Source organism: Saccostrea echinata, unplaced genomic scaffold (genome assembly GCF_033153115.1).
Source record: "Saccostrea echinata isolate AGI-Se365-2 ecotype Australia unplaced genomic scaffold, CSIRO_AGI_Sech_v1 ptg000052l, whole genome shotgun sequence".
Taxonomy (NCBI): Eukaryota; Metazoa; Mollusca; class Bivalvia; order Ostreida; family Ostreidae; genus Saccostrea; species Saccostrea echinata.
In genome coordinates this window covers 11,185,558-11,202,876 of record NW_026889801.1, presented here as the reverse complement: position 1 = coordinate 11,202,876, position 17,319 = coordinate 11,185,558, and the positions used below count along the sequence as shown (strand labels likewise).

At 30.5% G+C, this 17,319-nt stretch overlaps 2 protein-coding genes across 2 annotated transcripts; one reads left to right on the top strand and one right to left on the bottom strand.

Moving 5' to 3' along the window:
- Positions 1–3,122: 3,122 nt before the first annotated feature.
- Positions 3,123–4,642, top strand: LOC133204356 (uncharacterized). Its single transcript, XM_061340079.1, has 3 exons — positions 3,123–3,537; positions 3,736–3,939; positions 4,254–4,642. The coding sequence occupies exons 1-3, from the start codon at positions 3,123–3,125 to the stop codon at positions 4,640–4,642; spliced, it is 1,008 nt and encodes a 335-aa protein (XP_061196063.1).
- Positions 4,643–11,248: 6,606 nt separating this feature from the next.
- LOC133204354 (uncharacterized) lies at positions 11,249–16,756 on the bottom strand. Its single transcript, XM_061340078.1, has 4 exons — positions 15,906–16,756; positions 14,129–14,276; positions 12,572–12,720; positions 11,249–11,388 (listed from the first exon to the last, which is right to left on the bottom strand). The coding sequence occupies exons 1-4, from the start codon at positions 16,708–16,710 to the stop codon at positions 11,249–11,251; spliced, it is 1,242 nt and encodes a 413-aa protein (XP_061196062.1). The 5' UTR covers positions 16,711–16,756.
- Positions 16,757–17,319: the final 563 nt, after the last annotated feature.

The window sequence follows — 17,319 nt, the reverse complement described above, 5'->3', positions numbered from 1 at the left end:
GTATTTTCAACAACCTTTATCAATATATGATATTCAACTTTAGTTCTACGAGATAAGTACTATTCAAGGTGATTCAAATAATATTTTTTCTTGATTAAAAGGTCAGAAAATTCCTAAAGCAGCAAAAAAATATCACTTTAAACAACTACTACGTTGTTTCCATGGTTACACTGCAAAGTAACAATTAATCTCAATTTTTCTTATGTTGTCGGTGTTGCAAGGTCCTAAGGATGCATATGTGCCAGTCATGAATTTTACTGTTTTTCCTCACGATAGTAGCATTAACCCAATCATAGCAACAGATTTTGCATGGTGACACTGTGTTACCATGGCAACCATGAAAGTTATTTTTAGAATAATATTGCCAATACCAAATTACATGAGGTCAAATATTTTTCATTGTTTTTCTTACGTTGTTGATTGAGTTTGATCATGTAACATCTATCATTTGTGACTATAGAGCGTTTTTCAGCATTTTTCAGCATCTAAAATGTATTCCAAATGTACCCATGGTTACCACTTACTTAAAGATAAATTCTAAATAGTTTCTTTATAGCATAAGTGGCAACAACGTGTCATGTTTTTGGGAGAATGGTTTGTTTGTTTTTCTTAGTCTTTATTAAGGCTTAATAAAGATTTAAAGTAGCTGAAAATCTCAATTTTTTCAACTTTTCTGGCTGTTACCATGGCAACCAAGACACATAGCAACGAAATTTTATCTGATATATGTTTCTGGTGTCCAGTTGTAATAATGTGCAAAGTTTCATCAAAATCGGTGACCATGCGTGGCAAAGAAGTTTAAGTGGTTACAGAGAATCGCTATTAACATCTGAATTCTTTCAACGCTGAAAAAAAAACTCTTTAAAGCCCAGGTGCAAAGTAAAATGATTGGCATTAGTTGCAAATATTATATGTGTAAAAAATTAAGAGGGACATATTCAAATTGACACTCTCCAAACAGGATTTCCTGAACTTTTCAAAGTATTTTAGGTGATTATAGAAGATTAAAGGGTTTTAGAGCTTATCATAACAACTTAGAAGTGTAAAACACTTTGCTTCTTAAGTACATATATCTTATCTGTTATAGACAGAGTACAATAAGCAAAATTTAACGACTTTGAATCATAACTACTTTATCTTATCTGCATTTTATGGGCAAAATATGCAAACTGTAACGACTTTAGAACTTGTATGCTTAGCCTGTATTAAATAAATGTAAAAAGCAATCTGACAGATCTATGGTGGCTCCTTTTCATTTACATAGGCTACCTATCAAATCTGAAAGATATTCAACGTTTTAATTTTCATGTATCATTTTGGGAGCGCAGCTTATTTAATTGAACTTTTATAAAAACAGACTCCAAATTGTAAACTTTGAAAACAACTGCTATATTCTTCTTATGAGAAAAGAACAACCTTTAGTGATAGGAGTTTTGGTACCATTGTTCCAAGAATGCGGTACAGTTACCCTTGTACATAACACTTCCAAGATCTCATTATATTTTCTAGACCTTAAAAATTATTTTTTGTAGAGACTTTGATATTTTGTTCTATCTCTAGCATGTATATATATGTAAAAAAAAATTACTTGCTGTTCATCACAAGTATTTGATAAAACCATATTCAATTTCAGTTTCAGATTCACTAAGGCAGTGCTTTTGTACAATTCCATATACATAAGAATTATAGTCCGAGATAATCTTAGACTAGTGTATATACTCCAACTTTTAAAATATTACCACTAGTAGTTACACTAGAATTTGTACTTTTAGTTGACCACTTAAAATCATGTTACATATTACCTACAAGTATTAAGTTTCCTTTTTAATAAAAAATACACTGTATGTTTGTTTTAAGTATTTTTTAATAGATAGTTTTTGTACGGCTAGTTCAAGATATTTATTTCTGTTTGATTATGATAATCATTACCCAGATGAGTAATGTAATGAGTTACCTGGACAATAATAAAGTATTCTTTGCAAGAATATGTTTTTTTGTTTTTGTTTTTTTTTTTTTTTTTGTTTTTTTTTTGAAAAAGTGAAAAATAAGACCAAAATTCAACGGCTCAACATTATTTATGTTTTATCTATGTCAAATGCATTTCCTTTCATGACTTATCTAAAACCTCAAAAAATGCTAATGCGTGTTGTGAGAGTGTAAAGTATTGCTAAGGATTCTTCATTAGGAAAAACCAAGAGGATTAAGTAGTAATAAACATTGTGGGTCAATTGATATGGCTGGGGAGTACAGATATCATATGTGCAAATCTGTACATGTATATTTGGGGTGAAAGCTGATAGAAAATTGCAGTTTCCTTGATACATATGAACTCTCTTTCTCTGTTTTCAAAATCATGTTTAAATGAAGAAATAACTTATCTTGCAGTTCTTCTGCTTCAATGAATAAGTCAACATTTAGATTAAGAAATAAAGTTGAACTTCTGTATCTCGAACAACCTATATCTCTAATTCCATGGATTTGTCGAAGTGATTTTAAAATCCCAACCCCTTATTGTTTTTAAACATTTTATCCTGGATTTTCGAATCCTTGTTTGCCTCGAATTTTTTCTCGGTCCCATTGAGTTAGAGATAACGAGGTTTGACTGTAGTAACTTAGACTTTTTTATGCTAAAATTCTCGGATGTGTTTCCAGCTGCTACATAGCCACTAGTATCAAACTATCCCCCATCCATGATTCCTGGTAACATTTATAACAAAACACTTTTGAAAATCGGGTTAAATTCATGAAGAAATAATTGTTTGTACATATCCCAAGTACACTACAGGAAATAAGCGGTATCATATGCCAAAAAATAGTTTCTTTTAGAAATATTATTTAGCTTACAAAGGACAATGAATATCTCAATTACAGATACCAAATTGTTAAATTAGAAAGGTAAATGTAAGATTGTAAATGCAGGACAAAAAATAAAGGTTTTTGTTTGGAACTATATTTTGACTGAACAACTAGCGGTGTGATACCTTATATAGTTCATAAATACTTTCATTGTACATCATCGAGTATTAGGCAGTATATCTACGGAGCATAAGTGATAACTCCTTATATCTACACATCCAAAAATGCTATTTTTCAATCTGCTCTTTTGTTGGATTTCTATATCCATGTCAGCGACACACTCGCTTTTGACGGACCTGAAATCCGAGAACAACCCAATAACAGTTGTTTGTACCAACACATCGTTACTTGAAGACATTTACCATCTGAAGCAGCAATTAAGTCAGGAAACTTTAATACGACTTGTCCATCCGATGTCTGTGTTTGTTAATGAAATGTTAACAGTGAAAAAAGATATGACCAGCGTTCTGGTAAAGATGGAATTAATAGAAAAGAGTAATGCTAATATTAAGCTTGAAAATCAAAGAATGCGCTTGGAATTGGACCAACATATAAAAATGAACAATAGTGAAGGTGAAACATTACAAGAAAACATACAGCTACATAACGGTCTTCGCTCAACTGTAGAAGAAATCTTTCGTAATTATACTGTTGAATTCAAGACGGAGGAAATTGTCCAGGGTTTGTTTATGGTTATAAGATCCTATTCAATTTCATGGTTTAGTTGATTATTTTAATTAATACTACAGAGTTCAAATATATACTTATTTTAAATAAATGAGTGTTTGCAATGGCATCAAAATAAGGTAACGGTACAACAAAATTTGACAATAAAATTCACTCGTTTGTCACATATCAAGAGGGCCTTTATAATTACAGTGAAAAAAGATATGTCCGAGGCACTGGGTAAAATACAAGAACTGGAAAACAATGTTACTGATCTTAGACGTGAGAAACAGCGATTGCAAGAAGAATTAGACCAGCACATAATGGGAAAGGAGAAGGATGGTAATACAAAGCTACAAGTGATTAAGGAATTGCAGAAAGACGTCAGAAATGTGACATCAACTGTAGAGAGTTTCCGTAAGTACCGTATACTGTAAAAAGGGATCAATCGGTCAGTTATTATGAAAAAGATTATCTCAAAATTTCCTGCGAATTAGATACATGTATATTTTAAAAAATTAAAATATTTAAGACATAAATTGATAAAGCTTAAAGTTAAATATTTAAATATTTTATGCTACTAAATTGATACTTTATAATTCTATACTATTCAGAAGAGTTCTATGTACCCTGCCTTTTGCCGATAATTATAATCAAATATTCTTTGATTTTCAATTCATTTTGTTCATGTGTCAACGTTTGACATCTACTTTGAATTTAAAATTAATTAGGCGTTGATGCTCGACTGCATCCTGCATTTCATGCCCGCCTTTCACATTCTGTGAGAAAGATTGGCTTCTACCAAACTGTTATCTTTGACTTTGAAGTTGTGGACACAACAAATTCCTACGATCCACGATCTGGAATTTTCACTGCGCCATTAACTGGAACTTATGTCTTCTACTGGAATATACTGTCTAATGAAGCATCAGGAATGGACACGACATTAGATTGCTCACAAGGATCCTTAGGATATGGATTTGTCAGCCATGCTGTAAATTATGGAAATGGGGGTAACTTGGTAATAGCGAATCTGACCTCCGGAACGCATGTCTGGGTGAAGAAAGCTGACAGATATGGCAATTACATGAATGAGAGATTTTCGACATTTTCTGGGTAACCTTTAAATGCATCAGGTTAATATGATCTATGTTCTGGTCAACAACATTATAAAGGATAATTAGTATTATGAATTCATTGATAAAATAATGCATTTCTTAGTTTTGTTATCAGATTTGTTCTATATGTAAAGTGCGTTGTGGTACACGTGTAGTATTTAAACGAACATCTTCATTGTTTTGTAAATATTACGAGGTTTTAAGGCAAGGCCTGAGCTAAGAGAAAGTTCAGAATTTGCAGAAGAGGAAGATATTTTTTACCAGCTGGTAAATTTCAAGTGAGGATGGGACTTAATTTTATAGGTGTGAATGCCTCGAGGGCTAGCAGTCTACCTGAAGTGGCATTTTTTGCTTTTTCCTATACACTGGCACATTTAATATTCCCGCAGAAGTTGAGCTTTACTTGTATAAGATTAATTTGTAATGTCAATGAGACGATTTTACAATAATTGTAAAATATTGGAAAAGAATTATTCCTATTGTTTTAGATATGATAGTGATTTATGTTTGAATGAGTTTCTTTTTTTTTCTTTTTCTTTTTCTTTTTTTTTTTAGAAGATCAACTATTTCACCATAAAGTTTTACTAAAATAATTTGACATGATTAGAAGACGACAGCCAATATCTTACAATTATGCATTTATTTTTAATTACAAGGAAATACATTATTGACCAATGGGGGTTCTTGTGCATGCATTGCGGTGGATTTTAATTCCTTGCTACACAGCGATCTTCATTAGAAACTCTAGGATGGGCATTATCCACAACTTTATATATTTGTTTTATAAGAATGAAGTATTTTTAAGGGGAACAATACATACATGTAGGGATTCTATGGCCGAGAAAGATGTCTATCATGGTACGTCCTTAACGCCCACGTGTTTTGGTGTACTGAATCAGACATTCTATCTCAGAAACATGAAATATAGAGATAACGAACAGTAATCAATCTAAAAATCCATTAAAACAATACAAATTGGTAGCAGAGCAAACATCGACCTCTTAAATCATCAGAGGTGAGATCAGGTGTTATGTAGAGTAAGCATCCCTGTCGAAGGTCACACAAGCCGTGTACTCCTTGTCCTAATCGGCCAAACGGAAAAATCCGTAAACAATTCCTAAATTGTTAATTGTAAATTCGTAAGTAAACAAGGTGTAAATAATGGCCAACAATCTGCAGATTATTGTCAGTCAGCATTCGACTTAATGAAAGATTGTATTGCCGACAGGGTCATTGAGACTGTTGATATCCTTGTTTTCTCATCTTATTTGTCAATAGCTTGCCTCGTTTCATAAATTGTTCATACTTAGTACATGCTCTTGCGTATAGAATCAACTGGAAGAAATATACTCTATATGTAGATGATACAGGTATATTGCTACATAAATAAAGGAAGTTCACGATATAAAAGCAGAAGTCATCAAGTTTATCATATAGTTTTGTTGTTAAGTTACCATTAAAATTTTTCTAATAAAATATCCAAAAATGAAAAAGATGTGTCAGACTCTGCGGTATCTTAAATTTCGAGATCAAAGGGATATCGAATCAACGTATGAATGAAATGAATATTGTTAATTGACAAAACGTCGTCGATATACCTATATGTTGAATTGAAAGCCACAGCAAGAGAACTTCTTTTCATGAGAAGTAAATTTTGCTTCATATGAATACAAAAATACGTCTGCTAATAACGGGGCGCGATTAGTACACATGGAAATTACGACAGTTTGTGAGAAGTCCTGATCTCCAAAAACAAGATAGATATAGTCAGTCAATCAGAAACTTTAGAATCTTTTTAATATTAATTTCAGAGTACTTGTGTTTACATTCAAAATGTTTTTAACAATATAATTTTGCAAATAACCAATGACAAGGTAAGCAAATTTACGAGTTTTATTTTTATTAAAAAAGCAGCTGTTCGTGATGTCATGGAGCTTAGACATTAGTTTTTCGTGAGGAATAGCTGTATAAAAAGTTGAAAAGTATTACGTTTTGATGTTATTATTTTAGTGAAAGTAGAGATTTCAAATTTTCTGAAAGTTCCTCTGAGTTTTAAAATATCCACATTTGATTTAAACCACTTCTCGAATATCTTGTACAGTACTCCAGGAGTTTCTCCTTCACTGCTGTCAAAATTTTAGCAAACCTAAAGAAAGAGGCTAGTTGGACCGTTTACGGGAACCAGCTCTGTATCTTTGTTTGTAAGATTTGGAATCCAGTATACGTATGGTAGTTCAAATTCAATTTGATTGTTGGAAATATCCAAACTGTATAAATTAGACATATGAATTTGAAGAATTTTCACCTTAGAAAGGGAGCTATAGATATGTTGGATTACCACTTGCAGAATTAAATTTCTGCTGCTCTAAAATGCAAACAAAATAACTAGCCGTATAAGCAGAAATATATACACAATTGATTACGATCGTTATGGCCGTTGATAAATTCCACTTTTTGTCAATATGTCTGGAAGAAAAGCGACGCTTATAAATTGTCAATCTAACAAAATATAAATTACAAATAATTATTAAAATAATGCCAATTTCAAACACGGATATGAACAGTTTCGTTTAGTCAACATATCACAAATCCAATAGTCGCTACAATGAATTAAACTTTGAATCCAGATTAACTTTTTAAAAAGAAATTATAATCTACGTTTGATTCATTACGATTAATTAAGTTATTAGTCAAAATGATTTTGCATACCACATCTACTTTAAATTTGTCAAGCCAACATTCACATATCAATACAGTATCTTTGTCGCACTGGTATGTGCGGTAAGCATCAAAAGGCCGAAAGTTAGTTTGATGATCCCTACGAGCCCCAAACAGATACTAGTAGATAGTGGATTAAACTTTGCTTTTTAAATCTGCTTTTTTCAAACTTCGTTATGGAAATACAACCAACATACTACGTCATATTACATCACATTCTAGAACTCTCCAAATGTCTCGTGCGGTTGGATGCAGAATTTTTAAGTTAAAAATGAATAGGTATCCACTATGACACAACTGCACTCGCCCTAAAGTTTGCATCATCATTATCATTATTACTGATGTTCGATGTTTTTAATTATGATGTAGAAGGGACCTCTTCATAAGTATTGCATAAAGTATTAAGTAATAATGCAAAAAGGCAAACAGTACGGACTGAATTTATTTTTAACATTTAAAACTTCTCATTAGATGGAAAATGTGTTTGAAAACTAGTCTCCTAGATAACATAAATTTGAAAAGAAGAACACACACATACCACCTTAAATCATAAGTTTTAAGTGTTTGAAGATCTACAGAGATACACTTCCGTAGTAGGTAATTAAGATACAAGGGCGTTTTTAAGTTGTTTTGATGACCTTTGAAATGCGTTTTATTTTACCACTTAAATATTTTGGTTGTGAACATTGCAGCATGAGGAGAAAAATCTTTAATAAGAAGAGTCTAAGCTCTTCCTTGCTTTGTTTTTCAAGTATTTGCAACTTGTACCAATAATTTAATTTTGCTGACAGGATTTCAAATATACATCATGAATTAGTTTTTTTGCATTTTCAGAATGCATCTTCTATCCTTAAGATGCTCTAATCCTTCGTAAAATCGTCAGTTAAGTAATTGAAATGGTCACAAAAATGTCATTGAATTCATAAAGTAAGGTGTATATCTCACGTATGGTATTTTACAAAAATCATAATTATTGTTAATCAAATTATATTCGGAAAATTATCAAATCTCAAATATTTATTCTTAGGAAACACGAATAAAAGCGCCATCTCAACATTTTCTAAATTAAAATTGATCAACATATATACATGAATCTTAGAATAAAAACTAGAGGTGTCCAGGCATTCCGAGAATCTGCATGTTTTTATATACTTACACATTATTTTAGTTCATTTTACTTTGGCATATAAAGGGGCCTAGACAAAGTTGCATTGTTTATATTCTAAATTTCTTTTGTTATTCAAAAAATAAAACCGGTTAAATGAATTGAACTTACATGAATATTCTTAGAATTCAATGACAATGACATTCTTCTTTACGTCACGTCTAACATCTGTTTTTGTAATCAGGGCACGAACTATGGATTTTCTGAATTATAGTTTCAATATTTTTTTTATTAATACACAACAAAAATTCTACTTTTCATAATTATTAAGGATTAAGTTTACTTTGCGAAAGCAAGGATTTGTGTCAATCAAACGCATCCCGAAAGTCGTAGTTGTAATAATTTCTAGATAAAAGAAGTTTCTGAACATGCTTTTATTATATTTTCATTATATTTTCATAAGTCATGATAATACACAGAAAATTTGAGAAAATATTAACTTCAAATCTGTGTCCAAGCCCCTTAATACATAATGTTAAAAGCTTCCGCTATCATTGCAACAAGACATTCACAGATCGCTTCTAATTTTATAATAGAGGTACAAATGTCAATTTTTAACAAGACTGTTTCTAAGACTTCAAAGAACCTTAATTAATATTGAGATGTATGAAATGAAAATTGTTGCACAAAGTATTACGATTTCAAACTTCATTTTGAGACTTTTTAAAATTAAATAATAATTTTAAGAGCTATAGTTCCTGGCTGAGGAGCGGACATTCTTAAAGATCTTAAGAACCTGCATGTTTAATCAGCCTGTTACTTATGAAACTATCGTTTTTATTGGTCAAAAATTTTACATATATCAACAAGAAAAATGAATTATTAGATATCATGAAACCAACACAGAAGAAATGAGGAAAAGTAACTATAATCTTTAAATTTGCATGATGATAAAACAAATTAAAAATCATCCAATTGTCTTGAGATGGTCCTAATCGAATGAAGAATTTATGGCCAATATTTTAACATGGTCAAAATACGCGATTGTGAAAAGTTGTAAATTATATGTATTTAGATGTAGCTTTAAACATTTTTGTTTCAAATTTATATTGGTAAATATTTTTGCTAGCCCTGTGACAAAAGGATACGTCAGATTTTAATATAACGGCCAATTTGACCAAATTTCTCCAAGCCTTACACAAAAATTGTTACAAAATGAGAAAACATACCTTTCATATCTGTTAAAAGAATCTTTCTAAGAATGTGCAGATGTATGAAAAGGATCGAAAAAACTTCCACATTTCATATTTAATCTGACCAAATAATTAATCAATTATTCTTTTCCTACATTAGAAGACAAATTTGACGATTTGAAATTTAGACAATCACTTTTTTCACATAGACAAAAAAGAACTAAACAAGTTGTAAAATATACAATGAGGAAAAAATTAAGCCCCTTATACTTACACTTATGCAATGAATACTTTTTCTGCAAAAATAGGAAATGTCGTTTTGTTTGTTATTATTCTTCTATTTAAAAAAAGTAAAAAGAAAAGATAAAAAATGCGAAACATTGCTTCTTTAAACTGTGCTGTGACTGAAAGTTAAAATAAACTTATTAGACTAAAATCTACAAACAGAGACAGGTTTGCTTATATTTACATATGGCTGAGAAGTACTACAGTTTCAACTGACATGTTAGCGTTTGTCTTCATTTCTTTTTCTGACGATTTTATTAAAAGTTTACGTACTGCTTCTTCCTCATCTTCTGACCAGCAATGGACATTTGCTGTATTGAAGAAATCTTTTTTATACCAATGACTTCACAATGTTTACCATCATGGATCTTATTATAAAAAAAATACATTTTCATAATCTGGACAGTATGGCACGTGGAGGGGGCATATTGATTTGATGTGTGGTTGGTAAGTCACGTGGAGGGGGCACATCAACAATATAATGTCGGTATGCAGCATAAAATGGTTAAGTACAGTATTCTTCTCGACCAACGAAATTTTAGGATTTTTATCAGAGGCAGGATTATGTTACATATAGAGGGAAACCATCTAGTGATGACCCCATGTGGACCTTATGGACCCTGTTTATTATTTATTGTATATTTGTAGATAAAGTCATAGTCAAGTTGTAACAAATCTTGTTATTTCTTGGTGAACAGAGGTCATCCAAAAGAATATTTGTTTTTGGTTGTAAACGAAATTCAAAGAAACCATCACAACTAGAGGTCGGTAGTGACAACAATACATTTTCATTATAAATTACTCAAGACCATCTTGAAGCAAACGTGTTTGAATGACTACACGAAACAAAAAATTATGAAATTGTTGTCCTTAGAGTTAGGAATAAGGCTCTTTAGAACATGTAGAAGCGTGAACTAATTTTTTTTTTTATCAGTTTTAATCTTCAAAGTCGGCCCGTTCAACACAATTCTGTCTTAGAAATATTTTGACGAGCAAAATAAATAAATAAATAAATGAAATAAAGAAACATATCTCGTGTGTGTGTGTGAGTGGGTATGTGTGTGTGTGTAGGGGAGTAGTTGGATTTCCACGGACTTATCCATGGAGGGGTGTTCAAACAGTTTTTTTTTTAGTATTTGCTATATAAGTTTCGTAATTCTGAAAATCAGGTCGGGTGGGAGAATAAAAAATAAGAAAGAAGATTTGTTTTTATATTTTATAATAAAAAGATGTTTCTAAAACAAACCTGACAATTTTTTTCAATATATTTAATAATACATAAGAAATAGAGTAGGGTTTCGGTGGGTTTACTTTGGTATGACCCTGTCACTTCCCGGTATGCTGACACCACATTCGATCCATTTTTCATACCATTTACTTGTCCGCTGTGGTATATATCCTATTGTTCCATACAAGAATGTGTCTCCCCTTCCACTTCGATAGAAACCTTTAAAAAAGACAACATTGGCAATTGCTATACTTTATAACACTTTTTGATAAAAAAAAAGAAGTTTATTTGAAGGCAATGTAGAAAAAGAAAAGCTTTTTTCCTCCATATTTTTCGTAGATATATTTCACAAGTCATCAGTATTACTCGTTTCGTAAATTATTGATTTAGAAATGTCATGACATTAGTACATTGCATATAAGTTTCAGTATCTTATGAGACAGAATACTAACAAACTGACGAGTGACTTTGCTTTGCAATTTTTGCATTGTCTTAAACATTATTTTCAATTATTACTGAAAGTTTCTGAAGAAACCTGAAAACAAAAATACAGAAATATAGGGTACAATCTTGTAAAAATAGTTTCTTCGAAACCCGTACCCAGTGGAGATAAAATGGGAGATTAAACTTTTATATGCTTTGAACTGTGACTGAGAAGCACATTATTATTTAAAGTAACAAGTAACAATAAAAGAACAATAACTAAATTTCCTCTGGCTTTGTTCAAAAAGAAATATAAAAAAAATAACTATATTAGCAGCACTACAACCCAATCATGGTGTATATTCTACCTGAAAAACAACAAATCCTTAGAATTCATTAATTTCTATAACAATTCACTCTAAATTGCACTTTAATCAATATTTTTTTTTACGCTTTTATTCATTTAAATAATAATAATATCGTCCCTGATAAAAAAATGACTAAGATGAAAGAATTGAAAAAGTAAAAAAGCCAAGCTACTGAGCTTAGATCTATTTTTCCGTGGTCTTTTATTAGAGTGAAATAAAATACAAATCAATTTCATTATAACATTATTTTGTAAAAAAAATGTATAAAATGCACTGTATTTTTCCCAACAAATTAGGAAATATTTCAATATAGTCAGACTAGGAGCAGGAAGTTTTGTTGCTTCTTTTAGCATCCGACAAGAACTCTGATTGTGAATATTAAATATTTTTATTAAGATAAAGGGTAAACACGCCATTTATCAACATTATATTTAATGACATTGGTCTGAAAGTTGACATATAGGATTAAAGTAAAAATAATGATAAAACACTGATGATCGAACAGTCTTAAAATATGTAAAAAGGAAAGAAAGGCTTTAAATATGTAAAAAGGAAGAAGGAAATACATTATAACTCAAATCATAATTGGCTTATACAACATCTTTCCTCACCTTGTGTGTTTGGTGAACTTACGTAGTCTCTAGGCAATACACCATCCTGGGCAGTCCCCAAAAGTTCACAGTGATCCTGTCCATTACCACCGGTATCAGCAATGTTATAGTATGTGCCGGTAACTGTTTTACTCAAAAACAGCTTGTATCTATCAAAGTATAAATCATGAACGATAAATTGCATGACTACGTAAACCAGTGTAGGGAGAAGAGAAATAGTAATGTGTAAAATAACATTTATACTCGCCACACGATCAAAACATTTCACAATTTACAATCAATTCTATTTTTTACATAGCATATACCCAGAAATAAACATGGAAATTTAAATTACAATAATTTTTTTTCAATTGAAATAAGCTGACAACTATATGAAGTAATCTAAAGACGTTTACAGGAAATTGCTTGCAAATCAATGCACCACACAGAGCTTTTTACAGATTGTACATTATAGATTGCATTTATTTAAGGCTCAAAAATAAAAGGCAAGGCAGTAAAATTCGAATGCCTGAACGTTTTTGTCTTGAACTTTGTCAGAAGAACAAGAATGAAAGCAAGATAATTCCGGTGATAGTGTCACTCAGTGGGAGTAATAACTTAAGTATGCAAAGGTTTAAATAACATTTTAAAAGAAGCAACAGTATCTTGAGAAAAAAAATAGAGGATAATCAATGTTTTGTAGTTGAATATGGAATTTATTTTACGAGTGGGACATGATTAAAAAAAAAAAATTTTTTTACAAGTATACGAGTGAAAATATAGAATGAAAATCTTGTCTCACAAGGAAAATCAAGAGTTTTGTGGCACTTCTGATATTTTCTTACACTAGTACTATGACGGAATATCATTTTGTTTTCCTTTCACACTGTGACAAGATATCACTTTTATTCAGTAAATAAATTACAGTATTGCACTGGTAAAAATGTATTAAATTTCTTTATATAGTTTTTTGATTGGGTACATTATTATCAAGTGCTCATGTCATGGCTTATGTAAACTCAGGTAATGTAATATGTTATGAATATGTTTTTATTCCAAATTCGTCTCTTCACTGTTTGCTTTACAATGTATAATTCTAAATTTAATTTCAAATAAAGCTTCAACTCTCTTGAGAATGAGTATTTTACTTTATATCAATAATAGAAAAGCAAAAAAAAAGTAACAATAGTAATAACATAAATAAATAAATCACTATTTTTTTCTTTAACTTACATACGGATAGTTCTCCATGTTCCCCGGGGTTTCAAAATAAGATAATTTTTAAGGAAAATATTGCAGAATACTTGAGTATTATTGTTATAGACATCTACTTAATAAAAGCAGTTAAGCATATATTGCATTAGTTCATCTTCAAAATTGAAAATTGTTAAAATTTAATGATTGACAAAAATTGCATTAATCGCGGAACACTTGGCCCCTTAACACATACAATGTATTACCTTATATTTTTTTGCGGAATGATAGAATTGTCAAAAGCTATATCTATATAAATTAGAATCTTCAAATAAAACTTTCATAAGCTATTTATTAATAAAGAAAAGCATATACATAGTATACCTTGTCGAATTACATGTCATCACACCAAGATAAGGGGCAGAAGAATAGTTTGTCTTCTTTACGTACTGGCTTCCACCTTCACATCCATTCCAGCTATTGTCATAACCAAAACTATACAGCAACCAACAGTGGCTTGATTCTAAGCAGTCTAGATGGAAAGAAAGTTATTATCATGCTTGAAATATGCCTATAATTCAAATATATGCACAACAATAATTGATCAATCAGTTTAAAGCAAAATAATATCAGCAATAAGTAGCTAAAGAAAACAATGCATGTTAAAGTGAGTATGAAGAAGTACTTTATTGTTTCAAATTATTTGAAAAGGAAAGTATTCTGTCGATCTATGTAACAACTGCTCAAAACAGATAGCATCCTACATGTTCATATATATTATTATACGTTATTGGCAACGTTTTGAACTTTTCATAACTGTCTGAAGAGCCAACATGGCTGAAAGCGCTAACAGTAAAGATTTTATTTAATTTGGACTGTAGCATTCTGTTTTCATTTATATATATATATATATATATATATATATATATATATATATATATATATATATATATATATATATATATATATATATATATGAAAATAAAAAATAACAAGGCAACAATGTTAGTAAAACGTAAGCGCTTTCATTACTTCTTCAGACGTTTTACAATTCAAAACAATTGTTTTGAATTGTAAAACGTCTGAAGAAGTAATGAAAGCGCTTACGTTTTACTAAAATTGTTGCCTTGTTTTTTTTTATTTTCATATTAATTACCGGACACTGTGATATTTCTTTTCATTTTTTGTATATATATATATATATATATATATATATATATATATATATATATATATATATATATATATATATATATATATATATATATATATATATATATATATAATATATATGTATTCCTTAAATAGCAGGCATCAGATATGGAAAAACCATATAACCATAACCATATAATGTGAAATTTCGTTCTAAAACTTCCCTTATCTTGAAATTTTTTTTTCAAAATGTATATTCACTATGGTTTGTTATCATGCGTTGTTTTTCAGAGAGTATTCTTTGATCTTCATTGTGCAGGTCACCCAGTCTAGACTGGATTTATTCCTGCTCGGTTGATAAATCTTTCATTCTGTTTTCTGCGATTCAATATAGTTTTGATGACGATGAAGGGAATTGTACATTTTTCATCGTGTACTATATAACTACTTAGAAAAACATCTGTAATTATTGTTGAAATCTAATTTAAAAGTTTAGCATAGGGCTGCTCAAGGAAACAAGAGATATTTAAAGGTACAAATCCTGCCTAAGTCATTGTGCTGAATTGTACCTCCTTTTTATCATAGAAAAAAATCACCTGAGCTTTTTTATACAGTGGCTTATATTAACATAACTCTAGTCTGATTAAATCGTCTGAAAAAAATTCCCTTATGATTTTTTTGAATAGTAATCGTATGACAGTCAGTTTCATTATAATTATAAAAAAAAAACTACAGAGCATCTTAAAAACAACCCATTTTAAATGCATTGACAAATATAATTTAAATCGTGATTTCAATGACGTGAAATGAGGGTGTTTTAACTCATGTGAAACACGACAACTAAGTAAAAGTAAAAAAAAATTAATGTAGATGTAGTTTAATTATTCAAATAGTGAAACGAAGAGGAGTGATTTACATATTGATGCTAATGATCTGGAACAGATTGTTTCATAAGCACTAATTTCTATATCAAGACTTGTGACCACGAAATATTTATAGCTGTACATACCTTGGATACCGTTCTTATCATCGATTTTGTCGGTATAATTACAAAGAAAACCTACAGAATTATTGACGTTCACGAGGTCATTCTGTACGTTTACTATTCTTTCAGATGTGGCCTTATAGTTATAGTTTATCCTCTCTTCTATTTCACTCAACATTGTTTTATATTCATGCTGCACATTCACAATCCTTTCCGATGTGTCATTATAATTAATTTTCATCCTCTGTTCTATTTCACTCAACTTTGTTTTATATTCATGCTGCATATTCACCATCTTTTCCGATGTATCATTATGGTTATATTTCATTCTCTCTTCTATTTCACTCAACTTTGTTTTATATTCATGCTGCACGTTCACTATCCTTTCCGAGGTGTCGTTATGGTTAATTGTCATATGCTGTTCTATTTCACTTAACATTTTATTATGCTCATGCTGCACATTCATTATCCTTTCAATTGTATCGTTCTGGTCATGTTTCATCTGTTCTATTTCATTCAACATTTTTTTATCTTCATGCCGAAGATCCTCTGTGCTTTTTCTTATTTCTTCTGCGTCGTTTTTCATGACAGCCATTTCATTTTTCAAACTAATCATGTCGTTGACCAGTGAATACACATGTTTCAGTAAAGATAGCCTTATGACCGTTTCTTGAGTTATCTGGTTCTGCAAATTGTCAATGATGGTTTCACTTGTTTCGCACAAGGATTTAACCTTTAGGCCATTTTCTGACTTCTTTTCCGTTAGTGGCGAATGGGAATCCACCAAAGCACATAATAAAAACAAAAAAGTAAAGCGCAAAAAATGCATTGTTCAAAAGCGCAATACTAAATGTTAGCAACTAAATTCTAAATAGCAAAGTTTGACGTTGTCGAAGTCCTCTCAGGAACAGTTGCAAAATAAATGAAACCACTGGTTCAAGCTGCAGCTATTTAGAATGTAAAAATAAAGAGGGTAATATTTTGAGTAACTCCTTACGATTTCCTGCGTTTTTCCCCAGTATTTCAGCCAAGAGGTTTAGAAAGATTAGAAAACTTTTATTTATCGAAACAACTTAGATTCTTAGAATGCTTTGTATCTTAAGGACCCACATTTTCTTTAAAATAACACAAGACAGAATTCGCAAAATGCAATTCTAAGATATGATTCAAACTTTTAGTTTTCATGGATAATTGCTGGCCATGCGCCAGCATATTTATTTGAAATCTTTATTAAAACAGACTAAAGCTTTGCTCGAAATTTTGAAACAACAACCATGAATGACAGAAAAAATAATTTGAATATACAACATTGAATTTACAACAACTCTAAAACTGATATAACTGCCCTAAGTGCCTGTCTCGAGAATTCGAGCGACGTCGAAACCAAGTTTTATGACTTACTTAGATGGCAAGTATATATATATATATATATATATAT